Below are 24,342 nucleotides of genomic sequence, written 5' to 3'. Positions count from 1 at the left end.
TAGAACTGGCAGGCTGCAAAAATACTAGAGACAACAGCTCTAGGCTGCAAAAAATCTGTATGGCCTTCAGATAACAGCTAAAAGTATGCTTTTAACGCAAGGCTCCCAAACCCTCCGGCCGCAGCCCACTACCGGGCTGCGGCCTGTTTGGAACTGAGCCACACAAGCGACAGGTGAGCATGCGTGTATGCACAGCTCAACTTGTGCAATTGGCGAGCACTGGCGCACAAAGCTCCATTTGCACAAGTGGTGGGCGTTCGCGCTGGCACATGAAGCTCCACTTGTGCAAATGGAGTTGAGCGCTCAACTTCCCCTTCCCCCCCCCCTCCACCGGTCCAAGCTGGAAAGTTTGGGGACCGCTGCTTTAATGTATCCCTTTGCTACCCCCTAGTGGTCAATCTAATCACACAGTCAGCTACCTTGTTGCTCCAGCTCCTCCTACTGTAATTTCTACAAACTCCAGCCCTGCAGATCATAACCAGGTCGTTGCTTTTCTGTTCTTGAAAGATCAAAGATTTGCGCTCCCTCCATGCCTCAAGGAAGCTGCTACTCCGGCCTTATCTTTATTTATGCCTCACTGCCTAACTCCTGCAGCCCTTATTCTGAAATGAGGATCGGTGCTCCTCATTTTGTGAACAGGAGTTATGTCCTAAAACCTCCCCAAGAATACAGGCAGTCCTCGAATTACAACCGTAATGGAGCCTACCTACCATGGTCATGACTTGTGACAGTTGCAAATCAGGTCGCCCACATGCCTGATTTTACAACTTTTTTTTCACGGCAGTCATTAAGCAGCTATCACGGTTGTTAAGGGAACCCACGGTTCACACTATGGGATGGTTTTCTTGCCACAGATGTTGAGTAATTCATTGCAGTTGTTAAGTTAGTAACCCGGTCACTAAATGAATCTGGCTTCCCCTTTAACTTTGCTCGTCAGCGGATCATATGACGCCCCCCCCCTCCCGGGACACTGCAGTCATCATAAATACGAGTCAGTTGCCAAGTGTCTGAATTTTGATCGGGTGACTGTGGGGTTGCTGCAACCGTCGTAAGTGTGAAAAACGGTCAGAAGTCACTATTTTATTTATTTATTTATTTAATTTATATACCGCCCTTCTCCCGAAGGACTTTCATTGCTGTTGTAATTCCGAATGGTCACTAAATGAACTGTTGTATGTCGAGGACTACCTGTATGAAGATAGGTGTAAGAAACAGTCTTTCTCTCATCCGATCCCCAATATCTGGACTTTACCTTATTGTCTAGATCAAACAGGTACGAGTCATCTTCCCTTACGTCAGCTTCTGCATCAGAAATCAGTTCTCCTACATACCTTTTAAGAGAAGGAGGCATAATGAGGGGAGAGAGGTTAGAGGAGGATTCGTCTCCTTAAAGCCAGCATGTTACTACAAGCCCCCAATCCTGGAGGCATATAGCAATTCCCCCCACCGCCGCCCCCCTATATAAAGGGAAGCTCCACATGAAAACCAGTTTCTTTCTTTTTTTTATTGAAAAGTTTTACAATACATTTTATCTTTAACAAAAACAAAACCCCACCCAACCCCCTCCCCTCCCACCCTCTTCCCACTCCCCAAACCTCCCCAGCCTCCCTCCCTTCCCCCTTCCCCCTCCCCGACTCCCCAGAGCTAAGTACAGGGTATAAAAATACAAACAATCATAATCTACGTTATGCAAACAATCATAAACTATTAAAACTATCGCACTTTAACTCATATAAATTAACTCCAAACAGTTTCACTCACTCGCATATGAAGGTTCCCTGGGGGATGGTCTGAAGGGCGCGGACCCCCCAACCCATTTTTGCCGTTCGGTACAGCTGCAGGCGAACCCTTCAATCAAGAACATACCAAACAGAAAAGATGCAGTTTTTGAAAAGGTAAAAGTTCACTGGCTGGGGGATTGTGGAAGTTGAAGTCCATTCGTCAGAAAGTTGCTAAGTTGCTACGGTTGAGAAACACTGCTATAGAGCAGCAGGGCTTTTCAACCTTTTCACCCATTGTACCACTTTTAGGATATGGCAACATCCGAGTACCACCAGTCGCCTAGCAAGGTGTCAAAAATTTGATACCCTCCCCCAAAAGTGATGAAGTACAGGTAGTCCTCGACTTACAACAGTTCGCTTGGTGACTGTTTGAAGTTACAACGGCGCTGAAAAAAGTGCACCCCAAGCCACAGCCGAGCAAGACACCGGCCTGCCTGCCCGGCGGCATTCTTCCTCCTGTCCAAGGTTTTCATTGTTGTGAGCATTTCTGTTGAGGATTGGCAGCGAGGGTGGGGTGGGGGGGAGTTTGGTTTTTATTCCCCCCCCCCTGCTGGGTGGTTGCAGCAGGTTTTGGTCACTTCACATGACCCTGGGACACTGTGACCATCATAAATATGAATCAGTTGCCAAGCATCTGAATGTAAATGACAAGACCCTGGAGATGCTGCAACATTCCAGCTGATCGGCGCTTCTTCTGGGCTCAGCAGAAGCGCTGGGATCAGCGCCGAGCTCCAGCTGGAGCCTGGCGCTGATCCTGGCGCTTCCGTTGAGCCCTGACAGCCCTGCAGCTCCAACCGTCTCTCGCTCAGGCTTGTGCGGTGCTGCCACCGGTTCAGCTCATTCCCCTCCCCCGCTACCACTTTTCTAGGATGGTCGCGTACCACCTGCCAGGTGCCAATGTACCACAGGTGGTACCCGTACCACTGGTTGAAAAGCCCTGCTATAGAGTACTAAAAATAAAGGGGGGAGCCCAAGAACAGGCTATGATATCCACTGGAAGAAGGTGGGACATAATATAACAAGTAATAATGAGACAATGACGAGAGAGAGAGAGAGGGGGGGGAGGGGAGAGGGTTGGGGGAGAGAGAGGGAGAGAGAGAGAGGGTGGGGGAAGAAGGGGGAGAGGGTGTGGGAGGGAGGGAGAGGGAGGGGAAAGAGGGAAAGACGGAGGGGGGAGAGAGGTTGGGGGAGGGAGGGAGAGGGAGAGAGAGGGAGAGACAGAGAGAGAGAGAGAGAGAGAGAGAGAGAGAGAGAGAGAGAGAGAGAGAAACGGCTTTTGTGCCTAAGGCAGGACTAGCACTTGAGCCTTTATGCTCCTACTCCAGCTGTGAAAGTGCTGGACCAAATTGGGAGACAGTGAGAGCAATAAAGCAATCAAAGATCTCACTTGATGCCGCCTTGCACCACCCGGTTTTTGCAGTTCCTCCAACAGGTGCAGGCCTGGTTGCATTCAAAGATCAAAGGGGGCTCAATCTTGTTGAACTCTTGTAGCAAACGTCCGTCCTGCAGAGAGAGAGAGAGAGAGAGAGAGAGAGAGAGAGAGAGAGAGAGAGAGAGAGAGAGAGAGAGAGAGAGAGAGAAGGGAGGTGACGCTGATGGTTCCGTTGCCATGGTAACAGCCTCTCTTTCATGTGAGGTTGATAGGGATGCAAGCTGGCATCATTTCCCCCTCCACAACTGCTTTCCAAATGAGCAAGAGTTTGGGGAGAGGCAGGGAGGGGTAAAGAGGAATTGTCAACTTCCTGTTTTCTTAAATTAAAAATAAAGGTTCCTCTCAGTGGGATGAGAATCGTTTAGGCCTCACTTTTCTCACATAGTAAGTCTACGTAGAGGTAGTCTTTACACTCATTCGCTTAGCAACCGGCTGAAGTTACAGTGGCACGATACAAAAGTAACTTACAACCAATCCACACACTGTTGCAGCATCTCCACAGTCCTGTGTTTCAAATTCAGGCGCTTGGCAACTGACACGTACTTATCATGGCTGTAATGTCCTGGGATTATGTAACCGCCATTTGTGAACTTCTCAGCCAGCTTCTGAGAAGCAAAATGAATGGGAGAAGATGGATCTGAGGGGTCGTCGGTGCTCTCTGAGCCTGCTTGTTTTCTTGCAGACATGTCACTATCCGAGCGGTTGCTTTCCGCAAACCAGCCCTCCCCACACATTCCCCTTATAAAGAGTTCAGGGCGTGGCTTCTCTCTGCCTCCTTCCGAGAAGCCCCATTGCCTTCCTCTGTTTACTCCTGATTGACTGCCTCCTGCGTCGGGCGTCCTTGAACAGGGCCAGCTGTGGGTCATCTTCATCCACACTGTCAGGCTCACACAGCTGGGTCTCCATGGTGACCAAGTGGGAGGGGCCTGCCTGAGGGCTATCATCATCAAGATCTTCAACCCCCTCAGCAAGGTCTTCAACACCCCCCTCCTCCTCTGAGTCGTCCGACCCAACTGCCGAACCCACAGGCTGACCCTGAATCACAACACATTCATTTTGCTTGTCAGAATCTGGCTGAGAAGCTCACAAATGGCGGTTACATAATCTCAGGACATTACAGCCATCATAAATGCATGTCAGCTGCCAAGCGCCTACATCTGAACACAGGACTGTGGAGATGCTGCAGCAATCGTTAAGTGCGAGGACTGCTTGTAAGTTACTTTTTTGTGGTGCCACTGTAACTTAAAAATGGTCGCTAAACAAATGAGTGTTACATCTGAGGACTACTGTATTGGTGGCTACAACTTCCAGAAATGCAGACTGACCTGGAAGTTTGGAAATTATAACCACAGTGCCCGTTGGAAGGCACCAGATGTCAGGAAAGCCAATGATATTATTCATTTTCTCCTTTTCAAGAACTGGTGTTTACTGCTAAATCCACTGAGAAGATGGAGAGTTCACATTTCAATGAACGAGAGAATTGCAGCGAGGTCTGGGTTACCAGGGGATACGTATTAGGATCTAGTTATGCAATGGCCAGGATTAAAAAGAGACTGGACAGTCACTTGTCTCAAATGGGATAGGCTCTTCTGCTTGAGCAGAGATGGACTAGAAGACCTCCAAGGTCCCTTCCAACTCTTTGTAATTCTGAATTTTAATGTCACATTGGCCACTGAGGTCCGCACATCTTAAAATTCCTGAGGTTGAGAAACACTGGTCTAGACCAGAGGTCCCCAACCTTTTGGGCACCAGGGACCATTTCCATAGAGAGGTTTTTCCACGGACCAGAGGGGGCATGGGTTTTGTGTGCTGCCTGCATCCCATGGATGGCGCTTTGCTTGTTTGTGCGGATTGGTTGCTGGCATGCCGTGGCCCGGTACCGGTCCACCGACCGGGGGTTGGGGACCCCTGGTCTAGACCCATAAACTATGGCAATGCCAAGGGAGATAAGTCTGATGTTGCTATCTCCTAAGTTCTAATTCAGTGTCTCTCAACCTGGGCCAACTTTCAGATGTGCGGACTTCAACTCCCAGAATTCTCCAGCCAGCATGGGGTTGGCTGGGAATTCTGGGAGCTGAAGTCCACACATCTGAAAGTTGCCCCAGTTGACAAAAGCCTTCTAGTTAATCAGTTGTTGACTCAGTGGGTAAAAGAGATAGGTAGTCTTTGACCTACGACCGCAATGGAGCCCAACATTTCTGTGGCTAAGTGAGACATCTGTGACATCCGTTTTACGACCTTTCTTGCCAATCACTGCAGTTGTGAAATTAGTAACACGGTTGTTAAGTGAATCTGGCTTCCCCATTGACTTTGCTTATCAGGAAGTCCCAAAAGGTCATCACATGACCTGGGACACTGCAACCGTCAAAAATATGAGACAGTTGCGAAGCATTTGAATTTGGATCACATGACCATGGGGATGCTGCAACGGTCTGAAAAGTGGTCACAAGTCACTTTTTCAGTGCCGTTGTAACTCTGAGTGGTCACTAAATGAATTCTCGTAAATTGAGGACTTCTTGTACTGCTGTTGTTCTCCTCTGAAGAGGGAGGGGACGAAGCAAAGTCCCCTGTCCAGCATATCAGGAAGCATCTCCATAAGAATAAGGAAAAGCAAGGAGAAGACAAAGAAACCTCTTTTAGAAAAGGCAGTAACAGAATAACAGAGAGTTGGAAGGGACCTTGGAGGTCATCTAGTCCAACCCCCTACTCGAGCAGGAGACCTATCCCATTTCAGATAAACGGTTGTCCAGTCAAGAATCAACAGCCTTCCCTTCTGAAAAAGGAGGAGTTTTTAATGGTTCGTACTGGATTAGAAATGGGCAAGGGAGGATCTGGGTTCAAGTCCTATTTGAAGCTCAGGATGATTTGGGGCCAGTACTTCTCTCTTAGCTCACCCTGCCTTAAAGGATGGGGTAACTGACGCGGTGGCTCAGTGGGTTAGGACGCTGAGCTTGTCGATCAGAAGGTCGGCAGTTTGGCGGGTCGAATCCCAAGTGCCACGTAACAGAGTAAGCACCTGTTACGCATCCCAGCTTCTGCCAACCTAGCAGTTCGAAAGCACGTAAAAATGCGAGTAGAAAAATAGGGACCACTACGGTGGGAAGGTAACAGCGTTCCGTGCGCCTTTGGCGTCTAGTCATGTCGGCCACATGACCACGGAGACGTCCTCGGACAAGCGCTGGCTCTTCGGCTTTGAAACGGAGATGAGCAGCGGCCCCTAGTGTTGGAAACGACTAGCACGCATGTGCGGGGGAACCTTTACCTTTAACTGTCTGCTGCTTTAGGTGCCGGATAAGAAATTGTTATTAAGTATTAAAAACCCAGGGAAATGGGTTAGCAAAGGCAGGTTGTAGCTGAGTAACATTTCTCACATGCATCCAAGTAGATTTTTCCGCACATCCTCAGTCTGAGGGTTTCCAGTTTGCTAAGCAGCTCTTCTGCCCCACTCAAAGGCACCACCTCACCTTGTCATACCAGCAGCGGATGCTAAGCTGTCCACAGAGACAATTGCTGGAGGAACAGTCGTCCTGGCATGTGCAATGCTGCCAACATAAGAAGAGAGGTGAAAACGGAGGTGACACGGCAGGTGATGGTACCAAACATCATCCCAGCCTCTGTGCCGGTGTGTTTTTCAACTTGAAGAAAAAGGGACTTCAACTCCCAGAATTACCTTGGCTGGAGAATTCTGGGAATTCACCCAACTTAAAATCGACAAGGTGGAACAAACACTGCTCTAGGCTAAAGCAGCTAGGTAGCCTCTCCAGATGGAGGAAACACATAAACCATAGTTCTGGGCCACAGGCAAAGCCAGCCATTAGAAAGCTAGAAGTAGCAGAAATGGGAGGCCAGAAGCCGTATCTAACAGATAGCCTTGTTACTACCATGACAGCTTCTCTGTGAAGGAGTTGGGCGGTTAAGATGCTTAATATCTAAATAAATATATTTTACATTTTCACTCCCCTTCATGGATTACTGCCTTGTTGTGGCGAAGGGGCTTGCGTAATTCAATGAAGCTATGAGCTATGCCGTGCAGGGCCACCCAAGACGGACAGGTCATAGCCAAGAGTTCTGACAAAACGTGATCCACTGGAGAAGGAAATGGCAACCCACTCCAGTATCTTTGCCATGAAAACCCTATGGACAGTACCAAAAGGCAAAACGATATGACGCTGGAAGATGAGCCCCTCAGGTCGGAAGGCGTCCAATATGCTACTGGGGAAGAGCAGAGGGCTAGTACTAGTAGCGCCAGAAAGAATGAAGCGACTGGGCCAAAGCCGAAAGGACGCTCAGCTGTGGATGTGTCTGGTGGTGAAAGGAAAGTCCGATGCTGTAAAGATTTTTTCTCCATAGGAACCTGGAATGTAAGATCCATGAATCAAGGCAAGCTGGACGTGGTCAAACAAGAGATGACAAGACTGAACATCGACATCTTAGGTATCAGCGAACTAAAATGGACAGGAATGGGTGAATTTAATTCAGATGACCATCAGGTATACTACTGCGGGCAAGAATCCTTCAGAAGAAATGGAGTAGCCTTCATAGTCAATAAAAGAGTAGGAAAAGCAATACTGGGATACAATCCTCAAAATGACAGAATGATCTCAGTTCGAATCCAAGGCAAACCATTCAATATCACAGTAGTCCAAGTCTATGCCCCAACCACCAGTGCTGAAGAGGATGAAATTGACCGGTTCTATGAAGCCCTACAGCACCTTATAGAACTATCACCAAAAAATGATGTCCTTATCATCATGGGGGATTGGAATGCTAAAGTAGGAAGCCAAAAGATAACTGGAATAACAGGCAAGTTTGGCCTTGGAGTACAAAATGAAGCAGGGCACAGGCTGATAGAATTTTGTCAAGAGAATACGATGGTCATAGCAAACACTCTTTTCCAACAACCCAAGAGACGGCTCTACACATGGACATCACCAGACGGTCAACACAGAAATCAGATTGACTATATGCTCTGCAGCCAAAGATGGAGAAGCTCTATATAGTCAGTAAAAACAAGACCAGGAGCTGACTGTGGCTCAGACCATGAGCTTCTCCTTGCAAAGTTTAAGCTTAAACTGAAGAAAGTAGGGAAAAGCACTAGGCCACTCAGGTATGAATTAAATCATATCCCTGTTGAATATACAGTAGAGGTGACAAATAGATTTAAGGAATTAGATCTGATAGACAGAGTGCCTGAAGAACTATGGACAGAGGTTCGTGACATTGTACAACAGGTAGCAACCAAAACCATCCCAAAGAAAAAGAAATGCAAGAAAGCAAAATGGCTGTCTGAGGAAGCTTTGCAAATAGCTAAGGAAAGGAGGGAAGCGAAAGGCAAGGGAGAAAAACATAGATATGCCCAATTGAATGCAGAATTCCAGAGAATAGCTAGAAGAGATAAGAATGCCTTCTTAAATGAACAGTGCAAAGAAATAGAAGAAAACAATAGAATAGGGAGGACCAGAGATCTTTTCAAGAAAATTGGACAGATGAAGGGAACGTTTAATGCAAAAATGGGCATGATAAAGGACCAAAATGGCAGGGACCTAACAGAGGCAGAAGAGATTAAGAAGAGGTGGCAAAATTACACAGAAGAACTATACAAGAATGAGCTTAATGTCCCTGATAATCACAATGAGGTGGTCACTGACCTCGAGCCAGACATCCTAGAATGTGAAGTGAAGTGGGCCTTAGAAAAGCTGAGCAACAACAAAGCTAGTGGAGGTGACAGTATTCCAGCTGAGCTATTCAAAATCTTAAAAGACAGTGCAGTAAAAGTGCTACACTCAATTTGCCAGCAAATTTGGAAAACTCAACAGTGGCCACAGGATTGGAAAAGATCACTTTACATTCCAATTCCAAAGAAAGGCAGTGCCAAAGAATGTTCAAACTATCGCACCATTGCACTCATTTCTCATGCTAGTAAAGTTATGCTTAAAATCCTACAAGCTAGACTTCAGCAGTATGTGGATCGAGAACTACCAGAAGTACAGGCAGGATTTCGAAGAGGCAGAGGAACTAGAGATCAAATTGCCAACATACGCTGGATCATGGAGAAAGCTAGGGAGTTCCAGAAAAACATCTACTTCTGCTTCATTGACTATGCTAAAGCCTTTGATTGTGTGGATCATAACAAACTGTGGCAAGTTCTTAAAGAGATGGGAGTACCAGACCATCTTATTTGTCTCTTGAGAAACCTATATGCGGGTCAAGAAGCAACAGTGAGAACTGGACATGGAACCACTGATTGGTTCAAAATTGGGAAAGGAGTCCGGCAAGGCTGTATACTGTCGCCCTGCCTATTTAACTTATATGCAGAGCACATCATGAGAAAGGCAGGGCTAGATGAATCAAAAGTTGGAATTAAGATTGCCGGAAGAAATATCAACAACCTAAGATACGCAGATGATACCACTCTAATGGCAGAAAGTGAAGAAGAACTAAAGAGCCTCTTGTTGCGGGTGAAGAAGGAGAGTGCAAAACTTGGGTTGAAACTTAACATTAAGAAAACCAAGATCATGGCATCTGGCCCTCTCAATTCCTGGCAAATAGATGGGGAAGAAATGGAGGTAGTGACAGATTTTATTTTCCTGGGCTCCAAGATCACTGCAGATGGGGACTGTAGCCAAGAAATTAAAAGACGCTTGCTCCTGGGGAGGAAAGCCATGGCAAATCTAGACAGCACACTAAAAAGCAGAGACATCACCCTGTCAACAAAAGTGCGTATAGTCAAGGCTATGGTCTTCCCAGTTGCAATGTATGGCAGTGAAAGTTGGACCATAAGAAAGGCTGAGCGCCAAAGAATTGAGGCCTTTGAACTATGGTGCTGGAGAAGACTCCTGCGAGTCCCTTGGACTGCAAGGCGATCAAACCGGTCAGTCCTAGAGGAGATCAATCCTGAGTGCTCTTTAGAAGGCCAGATCCTGAAGCTAAAACTCAAATACTTTGGCCACCTAATGAGAAGGAAGGACTCACTGGAGAAGAGCCTAATGCTGGGAAAGATCGAGGGCAATAGAAGAAGGGGACGACAGAGAATGAGGTGGCTGGATGGAGTCACTGAAGCAGTAGGCGTGAGCTTAAATGGACTCCAGAAGATGGTAGAGGACAGGAAGGCCTGGAGGAATGTTGTCCATAGGGTCGCGATGGGTCGGACACGACTTCGCAGCTAACAACAACAACAACAACATTTTCACTCTTTTTCTTACACTTTTTTAATTGTTAAGCTAACGGAATATTTCTGAAAGTCCAAATTTCACAAGAGCTCAACTCAGTCCTCCGGTAAGGTTTGGGCTATCCTATAAGCCATTGTTATTATGCTTACCTCTTAAGAATCTTAATCAAAACTAAAATTGATACTTAAATCAAATGATTTGATTGGGAATGTTGGCAACGCTAGGTAAAGACATTACAGGTGTGGAGTCCTTGATGTTGTCTAGTTGTTTGCTTGAAGGCATTACCTGACTCGATAACATCATCAGTGCTACTGTGAGTGAGGTTTGCTCTCTGTTTAGACACGGTAGCTTGCTCAGGCCAGTGTTAGTGGAAGTGTGGTTTTCTCCTTAGTTATTCCTTAATTAAAGTGCTGTTTTGTTCTTGATTATTTGTCTGGTATTAATCCCTGTTTATCTGGTGATGGTTCTTGGAGAGGATGCCTTCTGGTCTTTTTTTTTTCCTTCCTAGCTTTTTTATTATCTCTTTTGATGATGTTAGGGCAGCGCAGTGGCTCAGCGGTTAAGATGCTGGGCTTGTTGGCTGGAAAGCCGGCAGCCCAGGTTCAAGACCTGAGTGCCACATGATGGGGCGAGCTCCTGTCCTCGCCCCAGCTCCTGCCAACCTAGCAGTCAAAAGCATGCAAATGCGAGTAGATAAATAGGCACCACTTTGACGGGAAGGTAACGGCACTCCATAACATCATGCTGACCACATGACTAGGGAAACGTCTTCAGACAGTGCTGGCTCAATGGCCTTGAAATGGAGATGAGCACCGCCCCCTATAGTCGGCACCGACTAGCAGAATAAAATCCATAGGGACATGCCCCCCTTTTGATGATATTACCTAGTTGGCTAATGAAACATCTGCAAGTAAACAACCAAGTTCAGAGAGCACCAAGGTCACCATAGTTCAGCACTGAGCTACAGATACTCTCTTCTATTGCAGACATTAGATACTAGCTTGCTGTCTCCTTCTGCGCTACCTCCTCTAACCAACCGCATTGGCTCATCAGAGGTTTACAGCAGGGGTCCCCAACCCCCGGTCTGTGGACCAGTACCAGGCTGCGGCATGCCAGCAACCGGTCTGCACAAACAAGGAAAGCCCCATCCATGGCATGCAGGCAGCACACAAAACCATTCACCCTCCGGTCTGCACAAAAACCTCTTTCCACAGAACTGGTCCCTGGTGCCCAAAAGGTTGGGGACCTCTGTTTTAGAGCACAATCCTTTCCATCACTTTCTTCAACCAAACAGCTACCGTGTTTCCCCGAAAGTAAGGCCTACACCAACAATAAGCCCTAGCTTGATTTTTTGGGGTACGCCTAATATAAACCCTATCCCCAAAATAAGCCCTAGTTTTGGGGTGAGGTACACACCTAAAAATCAAGCTAGGGCAGGGGTGGGGGTGTGGAACTGCCCCATGCCATCTGCACCCACTTACCTTGCAGTCAGGCCTCTCCTTTCCAACCCACTTGTCAGGCCTCTTCTGCAGCCAGGCCTGCAGTTCCCAGTCACAGGGCTTTCCAGAAGGTCTGTGCAGCCAACAGAGCTATGGATTGAATACATAGCTTGATTCTGCAAGACCTCAGCAGCCGAACACCAAACTATGGCTTGAATCCATAGCTCGGTACTCGGCTGCTTAGGCCTTCTGGAAAGGCCTGACCGCAAAATGCAGGCCAGAATGCAGCTGCAGAACTTCGGCCCCAGAAAAAGTGGACCGGCTGGGTGGGGCTGTCGGTGCCAGAGGTGAGGTAAGGCCTACCTTAAAAATAAGACCTGGTGCCTCTTTTGGAGGAAGCAAAAAAAAAAGACCCAGTCTTATTTTGGGGGAAACATGGTAGGAGTCAGCTCAGAGACCTTTTGTCTTGCAAAGCATCTGCTCTCCCACCATGCCGTGGTCCCCCCACCCACCCACCCCAGGCTAAAATAACTGTCCAGAGCCAGGCTGTATTTCTTGCCTTTGACTTCTTTGCTTTCCCCTCTGCTGGTCGTGCCCAGGAGCTCTGTTGCTTTGGGTTGGATCAAAAGGATACCTGTAAGTGGGTGATATTGCGATCGATGTTCATGGTGGAGGTCTCGCAGTTTTCAGAGATGTACTTGTAGTCATCTGGGCAGGGTTCATCATCCACAGAGTTGACACAAGGGATGGGCACATTTTCGTAGCCCCGAGCCACATCCCTGGTAAAAGAAAGAGGGCAGAACCTAAGATGGATGCTACTTTTAAGTGGCAGTTTTTAAGCACACCGCCCTGTTTTAACAGCTTTTGCTTCCACTTATATCTTGTTACATGATATTCCATCCTGCTTAAAAGAGGATGATTGCTGGATTCTCTAAGCCTCAGTCATTTTATTTTTTTTTATTTCTCACAGATTATTCTCTTTACTGTGCTGTATTTTCTTTATCTTTAGCGATGGGTCGGACACGACTTCGCAACTAACAACAACAACAATTTTCTTTATCTGTTGCGTAGCACAGGAAAAACAAATAATAGAATCTTAGCGTTGGAAAATACCCTCCGCCCTGTGTAGGAATTCTCATACCCTCCAGACAAAATGGCTGCCCAACCTTTTCTTGAACATCTACAGTGATGGCGCTCCGAGAGCTTCAAGAGACGGGCTTAAGCTTCCATTGCTTAACAGGTCTTAGGAAATTCCTCCTTAGTTCACATTTCACTCTCTCTACTAGTAGTCCCTGCTTAACAACTGCCTCATTTAGTGACCGTTTGCAATTACCACAGTAAATGAAACAATAATTTTGCAACCAGTCCTCACACGTATGACCTTCACAGGTGTGTAGAGGAAAGCTGGAGTAAAATTATAAGTACTGCTTCGCTTAACAAGGGATCTGCTGATCCAAACTGTGCTTGCTAAATGAAGACTATCTCCATTAAGCTTTCACCCAGGTGTTGTTGTTTTTTGCTTACTCTCAGGTGCTATGCAGAATAAATCCAAATCGCTGTTAAATGTCAGGTATCCAGTTCATCTCCCCCTCCTGATAAACTGCAGCTGTTTGCTTAAGTGCTTCCACCACTGCTAAGTGCCACTTGATAGATTTCCTACTTTGTTAAATAAATTTATTAATTATTAATTATTTATCTATTTATCTATTTATCTATCATCTATCTATCTATCTATCTATCATCTATCTATCTATCTATCTATCTATCTATCTATCTATCTATCTATCTATCTATCTATTATTATTTATTTATCGGACTTATATGCCGCCCTATCTCCCGAAGGACTCAGGGTGGCTCACAACAATAAAACAGCTATAAAAAACAGTAATACAAATATTAAAAAAAAATTAAATTACAAAGCCCCATATCATAATTCTGCCATTCCAGAAAAAAAAATCAGCGTTATGGGATTGAACATCGTTGATCGATAGAAAACTATGAAATTATTCCACTGATGAACCAACACTGGAATATAAAACAAAAACTAACAGATCACTATTAGAGAATCACCGCCATCAGCCCCGCCCATTCACCACTTCCCAGCCCCCCCATTCATCACGCCCTCGCCTTTCCCGGCTCCGATTGGAGCGAGGACAGCAGCCCCGCCCTCCCATTGGTAAGGCTCCCGCCGAGTCCCTAGAGCTAAGAAATTGTCTTAAATACAGGTAGTCCTCGACTTATGACGATTGAGCCCCAAATTCCTGTTGCTAAGTGAGACAGTCATTGTGAGTTTTGCCCCATTTTATGACTTTTCTTGTTAAGTGAACCACGGCACTTGTTCAATTAGTAACACCGTTGTTAAGTGGATTTGGCTTCCAAAATTGGCTTTTGTCTGTCAGAAGATCTCAAAAAGTGATGACACGACTCTGAGACACTGCAACCGTCATAAATATGAGTCAGTTGCCAAGCATGCGAATTTTGATCACATCAACCTTGGGGACGGTGCAACGGTAATGTGTAAAAAAACGGTCAAAAATCACTTTTTTTCCCAGTGCTGTTGTAACTTTGAACGGTCATTAAATGAGTGGTTGTAAATCAGGGACCACCTGCTCTATTTCCTAACTTTTTAAAACTCCATCCGAGCCTCCTCTTCACTTGCTCCAAATTATAATCTCCTTAGTGAAGCTCCGTGTACAGATTTATGCAGCTCTTGGCCCCGCCCTAAAGCAGAAGCCCCTCCTACCAGAATCACGTGCCCAAACACATGACAAGCACTCGAAAAATGAAACTGAAACCCAGCCAGATGTGCATTGCATGCATCAGGTTCCACCTGACCACCTTACCTGCTGATGATGCGCTCCGTGCGCACCGAACGGTTAAGGATGCCTTGGCGGATCTTGCGATTGAGTTGAAGGGCAAACCAAACATCCGAGTTCTCCAAGGTCAGGTCCACCGGCAAATCCCCCTCCTTGTTCCGTATTTCAGTGTCGGCTCCCCTTGAGAGGAACAAGCTATGCGAGCAAGAAGATGTAGTCAATTAGCGCAAAGGCCTCCCACCATCTTGCAATGTTAGGATCCCAAACAGAAACGTCCCAGCTGCCTGTTGCTTACAGGACACAATCGTGGTAGCTCTCCCGGGCAGCTATATGCAGAGGCGTGTCTCCGTGGAAATTGACCGCATGGAGATCACACTGGGCATTTAGTAAGACTTCTGCAATCTCCGCACTTCCGGTGAAGGAGGCCCAGTGCAAACAGATGTTCTCTTCCTGGATGGAAGAAGAGGAAGGTGTTAAAAGAAAAGTGACAGGCGACAGGCCGGGAGTCCAAACTTCCGCATGTTCCCTTGTAGAGGGCCGTAAAGATCTGCAGATCTGCTCTCTTCTATCACTCTCAGCAGTAGCCATAGGAGGGATCCAAAAAGTCAAGATGGCCATCCTGACTAGCAGGCCCAAAGCCTGAATGTCCATCAATGTTGCATGCGTGTACAAAGAAGACTTCAATGGCACTGCCATGTCTACCATGTGACTCCTTTTACTCACCTTCCCCCCCACTCCCAGCAGTGTTAAAATTTTCCTAACTGCAAGGATTTTCTTTTAAAGCGAGGGCCCAACAGCAACGGGGTGGCCTAACCCAGGGATCTCCAATCTTGGCAACTTCAAGACTGGTGGACCAACCATGGCTGGCTGGGAAATTCTGGGAATTGAAGTCCACAAGTCTTAAAAGTTGCCAGGGTGGGAGACTCCTGGATTAACCAACCTTGTCCATTCTGTTATGCAGATAAATCCAACCAGAGATTCCCCCCCATTCCGCCCCCTTCAACTCAGGCTACAGTTCTGGCTCCTGGGAACAAATCTCACTCATTTCTGTTTTATATTAATTTCGCGAGCCTGATGCTTCCCCAGGAAACCCAAACTCACGTACGTTGTCAGTCAAAGTGACGTCAGCTCCTCGGGTGAGCAACATACGGATCACCTCAATGTGCTTATGCTCGGCAGCCCAGATAATGGGGGTCCAACCTCCATTATCCTAAACAAGGAACAGGAAGAACAAGCGCTCTGTGAAGGCCCAGTGTTGTGGCCCCGACCCCCGAGCCTGTCCTACCCGAGGAAGAGGACTCTGAGGATGATGGGGAGGAACTGGCAAGGCCTCCCTCTTCAGGACCCTCCCTCTGGCAAGGCCTCCGTCTCTATCTGAAGGCCGACAGGAGCAGCCTGTGATTAGCCAGGCTGGGAGTGAGCCAGAGCAGCTGCAGCAGATGGAAAGCAGCAGAGATGAATCATGGCTAGATGCCCGAGAACAGCGCAGAGCCAAGCGTGTACAGCAGCATAGGAAGAGTAGGAGGGTCAGGAATTAGCTGAGTCACTGAGCCACACCCCACAAGGTACAAAAGGGGGTGTGGCTGCTCTCAAGACTTTGTGATGAACAATAATTTAATCCATTTCTGGTCACATCTTCGGAATTCTGTCGGATTTACTACCTGTTTGAAACCTTGGCCTGAATTCTTGACAACGCTTTGTACTTTCGTTTCTGGACTGTTTGCTTGTTTGCTTGTGTTTGGAAGTTATCTCATTCCAGCGGAGGCTTGAGGTAACGAGTCTATTTTGGCTGACTGTTTGTATTTTGCTGCCAAGGCCTTATCAGAAGGCAATTACTAAAGCCTGAGGCATTAACCCTTGCTAGTCGTGCCTGCTTGTCTGTCTGTTTGTACCCCGGGAGGGGGGGGAACAGAACACCCAGGGAGAGCTGGGTGAAGCTGGTAGCCACCATCAGCACCCAAGGGGAACCAGCCTCTCCACTTACCTGGGCATTGACATCCACCTGTCCCGTGGAAAGGAGCAAGCTGACCATCTCCACATTTCCATTCTTGGCAGCATGATGAAGACAGGTGGATCCATCATCCTCCTTTGGGCAGTAACATCGGGAAGAATGAAGTAGCATTAGTTGCATGTAAGCACTTCCTCTCCCCATGGTGATGCCCTCCCTCCTTTTATCATTCTCACAAAACAGTGATGGAATCCTGAACTTTAGTCCCATAAGAAGAGACCTCAAACTCTGGATTCGTGCATTACACTAGGCTTTGTGTGATTTTTTAAAAAAAATTTTTTGGCTTTAGCTCAGGGACTTTTATAAACCCAGTCAATATGGTTTGTACACAACGGCTTAGTATTATGTGTAACCCAGGCCACTCTGATAGGCTCAACAAACCATGGTTAAAACAAACCATGCTTAATATAAAAGTTTAACCCCGTCACTGAGTTATTCTATTAAACCAGCTGGAACTAGCACTGTTAATCAAGGTTGTTGGAAATGTGTGATCTGTTACGGAAAAGGTAGTACTTCCTACCAAAGGATGTACCAATATATATGTTACTAGGGCAGAAATCCTGTGATATCTTACAATAATATACTGAATTGTTTATTTCAGTATTTCTCAACCTTGGCAATTTTAAGAGGTGTGGACTTCAACTCCCATGCTGGCTGGGGAATTCTGCACGTTGCAGTCCACATGTCTTAAAGATTGAGAAACACCGATTTAAAAGGTTGACTCAGCCTTCCATCCTTCCACGGTAGGTAAAATGAGGACCCAGATTGTTGGGGGCAATAAGCTGACTTTGTAATAATGCCGCTTGGGGTATGTGTGAAAGCCCTAAGAAGCAGGCATATACATAGAATGAAGGCTACTGCTAAGCTTGTAAGCCGCCCTGAGTCTTCGGAGAAGGGCGGGATATAAATGGAATTAAAATAAATAAAATAAAATAAATAAATAAATTATCGAAGTTTCAGTGGGTGAACTAGTGATTATTGATAAATATAAAATATCAGACAGTTTTTTTTCTTTTTCTTTCTTAGTTTCCATGTTTAAATTTCTTAAGATGAAATACTATTTTGTCATTAAAAAAAGTTTGTTTTGTTTTTTTTAAAAAAACACTGTTGATGTTGAATGTCAGGTTTTTGAGGAGAAATTGCTCCAACAGAGAGTTGAGCCGGTTAAGCACACGTATTTGTTTCTCCACTGAACTATGATGGCGAAGAAATGCTACGATTAGGCCCTTGGTATATATTATTTTGAAGAGTCTCACCCTTTTAAAAGCAGCAAGGCACACAGAAATGAAACCACTGTGTACCAAAATAACTGAACCCTTGTCATATATATATATCTATTAAAGGCACAGGAGTGTTGCAAAAGAAACAAAAGCCACACCAACTCCATTTAAGAAATACAGTATCTCTACCCCACTCCCTTCCACACAGCAATCCTTCCACCAAAATAACATTTCTTTTATCTCCTGACCTTTGTGTACACACAACCACCCCTCTTGACCAAGTAATGTGCTAACTCCACGTGGTTGTTTGCAACCGCTTCCATTAAAGGGGTTCGACGCAACTTGTCCACCGTATTTATGTTGGCTCCAGCCTGCCAGAGAAAATATACATGATTTATTACTAGTTGACTTGTTTACACGTTTAACTGATATACATTATAGGTAGTACCGGTTTAGTGACTGTCTCCGATAGCCCCAGTTTGCAATGACCAGGTTAAGAAAAAGTAGTTTTGCCACCAGTATTTAGGACAGGGGTCTTCAAACTAAGCCCTTTTATGACTCGTGGACTTCAACTCCCAGAATTCCTCAGCCAGGCACGCTGGCTGAGGAATTCTGGGAATTGAAGTCCACGAGTCATAAAAGGGCCGAGTTTAAAGACACCCACTCCGATTTAGGACAACAAAAACCTTCAATGTGGAACAGATTAATGTGTGGTCAGTTTCAGCAGCAGCTGGGAAACTGCCAGGAGGCTTCTAATCAACTAATTAAGGTTTCAGAGCTGAGCTTGTTAATTAGCCCTTTTTAGGAAAGGGCTGGGCTCCGTACAAAAGTAACTCAGGAAGAGAACACTTGTTTAAGTGGAGTGGGGGACCCCCAAACAAAACAGAATAGGGCACCAAACAAGAGAACTTTTATTTGAATGAGACTCTAGTACTACTAGCAACCTTTGCAGCATCTTTGTCACCCTCTTTGTCACTAGTTTGCTTAGTGACTGTGTCAGCCACTGGTATAGGGCAGAGGTAGGCAACCTTGGCTCTTTTGTGACTCGTGGACTTCAACTCCCAGAATTTCTGAGCCAGCATGGCCAGCTCAGGAATTCTGGGAGTTGAAGTTCACGAGTCACAAAAGAGCCAAGGTTGCCTACCCCTGGTATAGGGTTTCCTGCCTGAGCAGGGGGTTGGACTAGATGACCTCCAAGGTCCCTTCCAACTTCATCATCATCATCATCATCATCATCATCATCATCATCATCATCATTTAACAATTGCAATCGCTCAGCAAGGACTACTCTATGCCAATTTCAACCAATCGACTTAAGAGCAGCTTAATACAGCCATATTTTGAGATATTGACTAGCTAATAGCTCTTCTCTCTCTCTCTCTCAGCAAACCCAGAACTGTGTATTTTCCTCTTTAACCTTTTCATCCCTCCCTCTTTCAGAAGCCTCCTTCAAGTGTAAAATTGTGCCTGTCGAGCACAGCTGTAGCCATGGGGGCAAAGATACGTATATTCAAATCTACGTGTGGGTTACTGAGGATCTGAGCTGCCCTTACGCAAAATGGGCTGCAGAATTTCCAAAAAGCAGCGAATCCGTGCTGCGTATTTTATAGATTAGAATACTATAACTGGAAAAAGTGTATGTGATGATCTAAGACAGGGGTGTCAAACTGGCAGCCCGTGGGCCAGATGCGTCACACACAGGCCACACCCACCCCGGCTCCGCAAAGGCAAAAAACCCCCCTGTCACAATATGTCCCGTGACGCAATCGAATTTGACACCCGTGATCCCAGGAGATACTGTCTATTTCTTTTTACTCTCAATTTTGCCTGCAATCTGTAAACTACTGAATGGGGAAAGATGCTTGTTTACGTTTTGCTCAAACCCAGGACAAGGAAAGAGGAAACCCAGTGGAGCCCAAAGGCCCAGGTTTATTCACACACACACACACACACACACACACACACAACCTGCAGCAAAACATGGCAGATTTCCATGTAGCCCTTCTGTGCTGCAGCATGCAGTGGGAAACGCTTGCTTTGTTGTTCGGTCTGGAAATTGGGGTCTAAGCTGTCTACTGGGGGGGAAAAAAGAGAGATGATGAGTGGCAATGAAAAAGAAAAGAGAATAAACGATGGCCCCAATTGGCTAGATTCATGAAAATAAAATGTTAAATTTCAACCCCATAAGGAAGCACTGAAAGAAAACTCTCTTTCACAAACTCTTGATGGCTGGCTCAGGAATTCTGGGAGTTGAAGTCCAGACATCTTATAGTTACTAAGGTTGAAAAACACGGCTATAGAGGTACCCAATGGGATGCCCTTTTCCTAGCGCTGGCCTTGCAAGTAGACCACGGACAACTTACACAACATCAGGACCACTTTCTGGAGTTCCCCTTGCTTAACGGAGAGGTAGAGCTGACGCGGATGGAATCGCAGCTTCTTGCGCCTGGGAGCGATAGAGGAGAGAAATCAAAGAGTGTCAGGCAAATGAAATTTGGAGAAAAGGGCCAACTGTGGAAGGCAAGTGACAGGGCAGAAGGGGGAAATTGTGGCAACTCAGCACCCCTTAACAGCTCTTGCGCTCTGCTTCGTGGCCAAGGTCTGACCTCTGCTATCAAACAACAAACGTTTGCTGGAATAATGCTAACGATTATATCAAGGCAGAGAGGGCGAGAATAGCGGTTTGCTTACCTTTCGGATTCCTGTACCACCAGGGCTCGCTCTAGCTGCTCCCGTCCAGCCCCCGGGGGCAATCCTTGTGCTGAAAGCACAGCCCCGTTAGGAAGAGTCAGCCGTGGTCCAGCGCTATCAATGCCTGGGCCGCCGAAGCCCACCGTATCGTCTGGTGGGTGTTCAACACTTGAGCCCCCACGCATCCGAGCACTGAGGGAAGGCCGAACAGATCGGTAAGACACCAAGTTAAGAAATCATAATGTTGTAATACAACTTACGAACACGGCTGAGCCCCAAAATTTTCGGTTAAGCGAGACAGTGAAGCGAGTTTTGCCCCATTTTACGACTTTTCTCGCCACCGTTAAGTGAATCACCGCAGTTGTTAAGTTGGTTAACACGGTTGGGGTTTTTTTTTTAAATTGATTTTTTTTTTATTAAATGTAGATTTAAAAACAAAAGTGGACATGATTCAACTCCCCTGGCTACAACACTGCTCTTAGTATTACCTCACGTTACAGAAAGAAAAACAAGAAACTTAAAATACATTCTATGACAGGACAGAGTATAACAAAATGTACATATAACATCTGTAAATTTTCTGGTAAACTGTCTTTCAGTCGTCACCGTTGTATTTACATATCTTTCAGTTGTGTCCTGATACAGGTGCTAATAAGAAGTCCTGGCGTTATCAACTAATCAATCGATAGTCATCTCAGCGATCCTCCTGATCTCTAACCAATCGTACAAATTTTTCCAAATTTCGTAATACTGTTTCAGTTTTGTTTTTAATCTCTAGAGTTAACCTGTCCATTTCGGCGCAGGATAAACTTTTATTTATTATTTCTTCTTCAGTGGAGGTTTCCTTTCTTTTCCATTTTTGGGCACAGGCCAATCTTGCTGCGGTTAAAATATGCAATAGTAAGTAGAAAGATGCTTTGCTAAGTGTACCATTAATAATCCCTAGTAAGGAGGTTTCTGGTTTTAAATCAATTTTACGACTTTTCTCGCCACCGTTCTTAAGTGAATCGCCGCAGTTGTTAAGTTGGTTAACACGGTTGTTAAGCGAATCTGGTTTCCCCCATTGACTGTGCTTGTCAGAAAGGGGGATCACGTGACCTCAGGACACTGCAAACGTCATAAGCCAATTGCCGAGAGTCCGAATTTTGATCATGGGACCAGGGGGATGGTGCAACAGTCCTAAGTATGGAAAAACGGCCGTAAGTCAACTTTATTTTCAGTTGTACTTTGAACCATCACTAAATGAATGGTTGTTAAGTCGAGGACCACCTGCAGGTGGTGGACTCTTCAGCTAGAGCAGGGGTGTCAAACTGCCAGCCCGCGGGCCGGATGTGTCATCCGGAAGCTGCGCCCACCCCATTGCTGGCAATGGCAAAACTGGCCCGATAACATTGTGCGACGTCATGAGTTTGACATGTCTGAGCTAGAGCGTGAAGAGTGAGGAGACTGCAGGTGAGCTTGGAATCCCTGCAGCCGTGGAAGTGACAGATATCTCTCTCCCTAAAATCTCTGAAGCCTGTATCTAGCTGTTCCCAAGAGAATGCAGTCAGTCTGGCAAAATTCTTGCAAATAAGCAAGCAACAATACAAGAGAGGCAACTCTGATCAGGTCACAGTGTCGTTCTGTTTCCTTGTGCCTGACACTAACGTTCGTGTTCTCCGTTGTGTCGTGACAATACACAGTTCATCTTTTTTGTGTCATCACAAGTTTTTGTTTTTTTAAAAAATCCCATTTATATCCCGCCCTTCTCCGAAGACTCAGGGCGGCTTACAATTTAAAGCACAAACCAATGTGCTTAGCAATAGCCTTCATTCTATGTATATGCCTGCTTATTAGGGCTTTCGGCCCCCGCCAAGCGGCATTATTACAAAGTCAGCTTAATTGCCCCCAACAATCTGGGTCCTCATTTTACCTACCTCGGAAGGATGGAAGGCTGAGTCAACCTTGAGCCTGGTGGGACTCGAACCTGCACTAATTGCAGGCAGCTGGTGTTACTTAAGGAGGCATTAGCCCACTGCTCCACCAAAAGTTGTACCAGCTGCCTGTGCAAATAACACACTGATGTAAAGAAGAATACAAAAATGGCCTTGTGGCAACCCGTTAGAAAAAAAACCCCATGAACTTAAGTCTAAAAAATCAGGAAAATGTGAGAGAGAGAGAGAAAAAAAAACACCTCAAGATGGTCCTGCCTTGACTTTCTTTGGTATAAGACAGGGGTAGGCAACCTCGGCTCTTTTATGACTCATGGACTTCAACTCCCAGAATTCCTGAGTCAGCATAGCTGACTCTTATACCCCTGGTATAAGAGGAAAGAAAGGAGGAAACACTGGCAGGTTTCAAGATTCTCTGATGACAGCCTAGATCGTGTGTTGCTCAACCTCAACATGTTTAAGAGGTGTAGACTCCAGCAGGCTGGCTGGAGAATTCTGGGAATTGAAGTTCATACCTATTCAGCCTGCTAGGCTGAGAAACCCCGGCCTAGAAATTTGTAGTATGTCTTGGGGATCTTTTTTTCCTGACCTGGCCTACTTCAGAGGGCTGACCTGATGTCACTGGGAAGAGTGAGGCTGAAGACCTCTGGAAGCATGTCTGTGTGTATTTGTGGGGAACGGTGGAATGGAGGATCAAATTTATGCTCTGCTCAAATGTGGCCCTTTTGCTGCCTGTGAGTTCTAGAAGTGTACCTTTTCTTTTACTGGGATTTAGAGATAGAAAAGGAGAAACTGCTTTCTCCACAGGCAGTGCCAAAGTTGGAAGATTTCAAAGATTCGGTCAATTAGTGTGTCCTTAGGAGGAGGAGGTACGCACAGAGCCTGTAGATCAGACATGTCACACTCACATCACGTGATGTCACGCAATGTATCGGGATGGTTTTGCCATTGCCGGCAATGGGGCGGGCACGGCTTCCGGATAATGCATCCGGCGCGCGGGCCGGCAGTTTGACACCCCTGCTGTAGATTGTCTACTTGTTTTACAGCAGAGGTGGAGAACTATGGCCCCTTTACGAGTTGTGGACTTCAACTCCCAGAATTCCTGAGCTAGCATGACTCAGCATGAGTCAACATGGTTGGCTCAGGAATTCTAGGAGTTGAAGTCCACAAGTCATAAAAGGGCGATAGTTCCCCACCCGTTTTAACAGCTTGAGAGCGATACTGAAGACGAACTTTGGCATTAACTAAAAAGATTCCATTTATAAAGAAAAAAATACACATCCTTTTATTTTCTGAAAACCCAGGAATTCAGATCCCTGCCAGATGCAGCCTACTGACCTGGGTTGGGTGGTGTCAGCACGGCCGGTGGACTCGGGAGCGCCTTGGCCATGTGACAATGGGATGGGGACAGGCGTGGAGGTGTCCGCCTTGGCTATGGTGATCTCCTGGGCCTCTGAAGCATCTTCTCCACAATGTGGACAGAAGATCATACCATTAAGTTGGGAAACGCAGGCCTTGTGGAAGCGGTGAGCAACACGGAAGTCCGGGTGGCACTCCAGAAACGTACCCTGAGAGAAAGGAAAACAGCTGTCAGGGATCTGATGGTCCCACCACACCTTATGTATATTCATGTTCAGCAACAATTCCTAGGATTCCTCCACTGGCCGAACTCATAAAGACTGATGGGGATTGTAGTCCCAAAGGTGCTTTTTTCACGAGGCAACTGGACTTTCTTGCTTTTCTTCAAGAAAAACGTTTCGCTTCTCATCCAAAAAGCTTCTTCAGCTCTGACTGGATGGTGGGGAATGGAAGGGTTTATATATTTTTAACTACAGTGAAGATTTCTACAGAAAAA

At 46.2% G+C, this 24,342-nt stretch overlaps 1 protein-coding gene across 2 annotated transcripts in view; it reads right to left on the bottom strand.

Moving 5' to 3' along the window:
- Positions 1 to 24,342, bottom strand: part of EHMT2 (euchromatic histone lysine methyltransferase 2) — a 53,775-nt gene that overhangs the window by 10,322 nt on the left and 19,111 nt on the right. Inside the window, exons 12-25 of one of the 2 annotated variants that reach the window (XM_081322018.1) lie at positions 23,826 to 24,055; positions 20,557 to 20,748; positions 20,229 to 20,311; positions 19,834 to 19,940; positions 18,114 to 18,236; positions 16,622 to 16,723; positions 15,743 to 15,847; positions 14,933 to 15,087; positions 14,665 to 14,832; positions 12,456 to 12,600; positions 6,678 to 6,755; positions 3,169 to 3,284; positions 1,762 to 1,848; positions 1,253 to 1,331 (exon numbers count right to left, since the gene is read on the bottom strand). In XM_081322018.1, the coding sequence (XP_081178144.1) occupies positions 1,253 to 1,331; positions 1,762 to 1,848; positions 3,169 to 3,284; positions 6,678 to 6,755; positions 12,456 to 12,600; positions 14,665 to 14,832; positions 14,933 to 15,087; positions 15,743 to 15,847; positions 16,622 to 16,723; positions 18,114 to 18,236; positions 19,834 to 19,940; positions 20,229 to 20,311; positions 20,557 to 20,748; positions 23,826 to 24,055 (1,770 nt within the window). Of the gene's footprint in view, positions 1 to 1,252; positions 1,332 to 1,761; positions 1,849 to 3,168; positions 3,285 to 6,584; positions 6,756 to 12,455; positions 12,601 to 14,664; positions 14,833 to 14,932; positions 15,088 to 15,742; positions 15,848 to 16,621; positions 16,724 to 18,113; positions 18,237 to 19,833; positions 19,941 to 20,228; positions 20,312 to 20,556; positions 20,749 to 23,825; positions 24,056 to 24,342 lie in introns of those variants that run through there. The other variant, XR_014025699.1, reaches the window with a different exon arrangement.

This window comes from Vipera berus, assembly GCF_964194415.1.
Source record: "Vipera berus genome assembly, chromosome: 2".
Classification (NCBI taxonomy): Eukaryota; Metazoa; Chordata; class Lepidosauria; order Squamata; family Viperidae; genus Vipera; species Vipera berus.
Note: the sequence above shows the minus strand (reverse complement) of the source record. Positions and strands in the feature narration are given on the sequence as shown.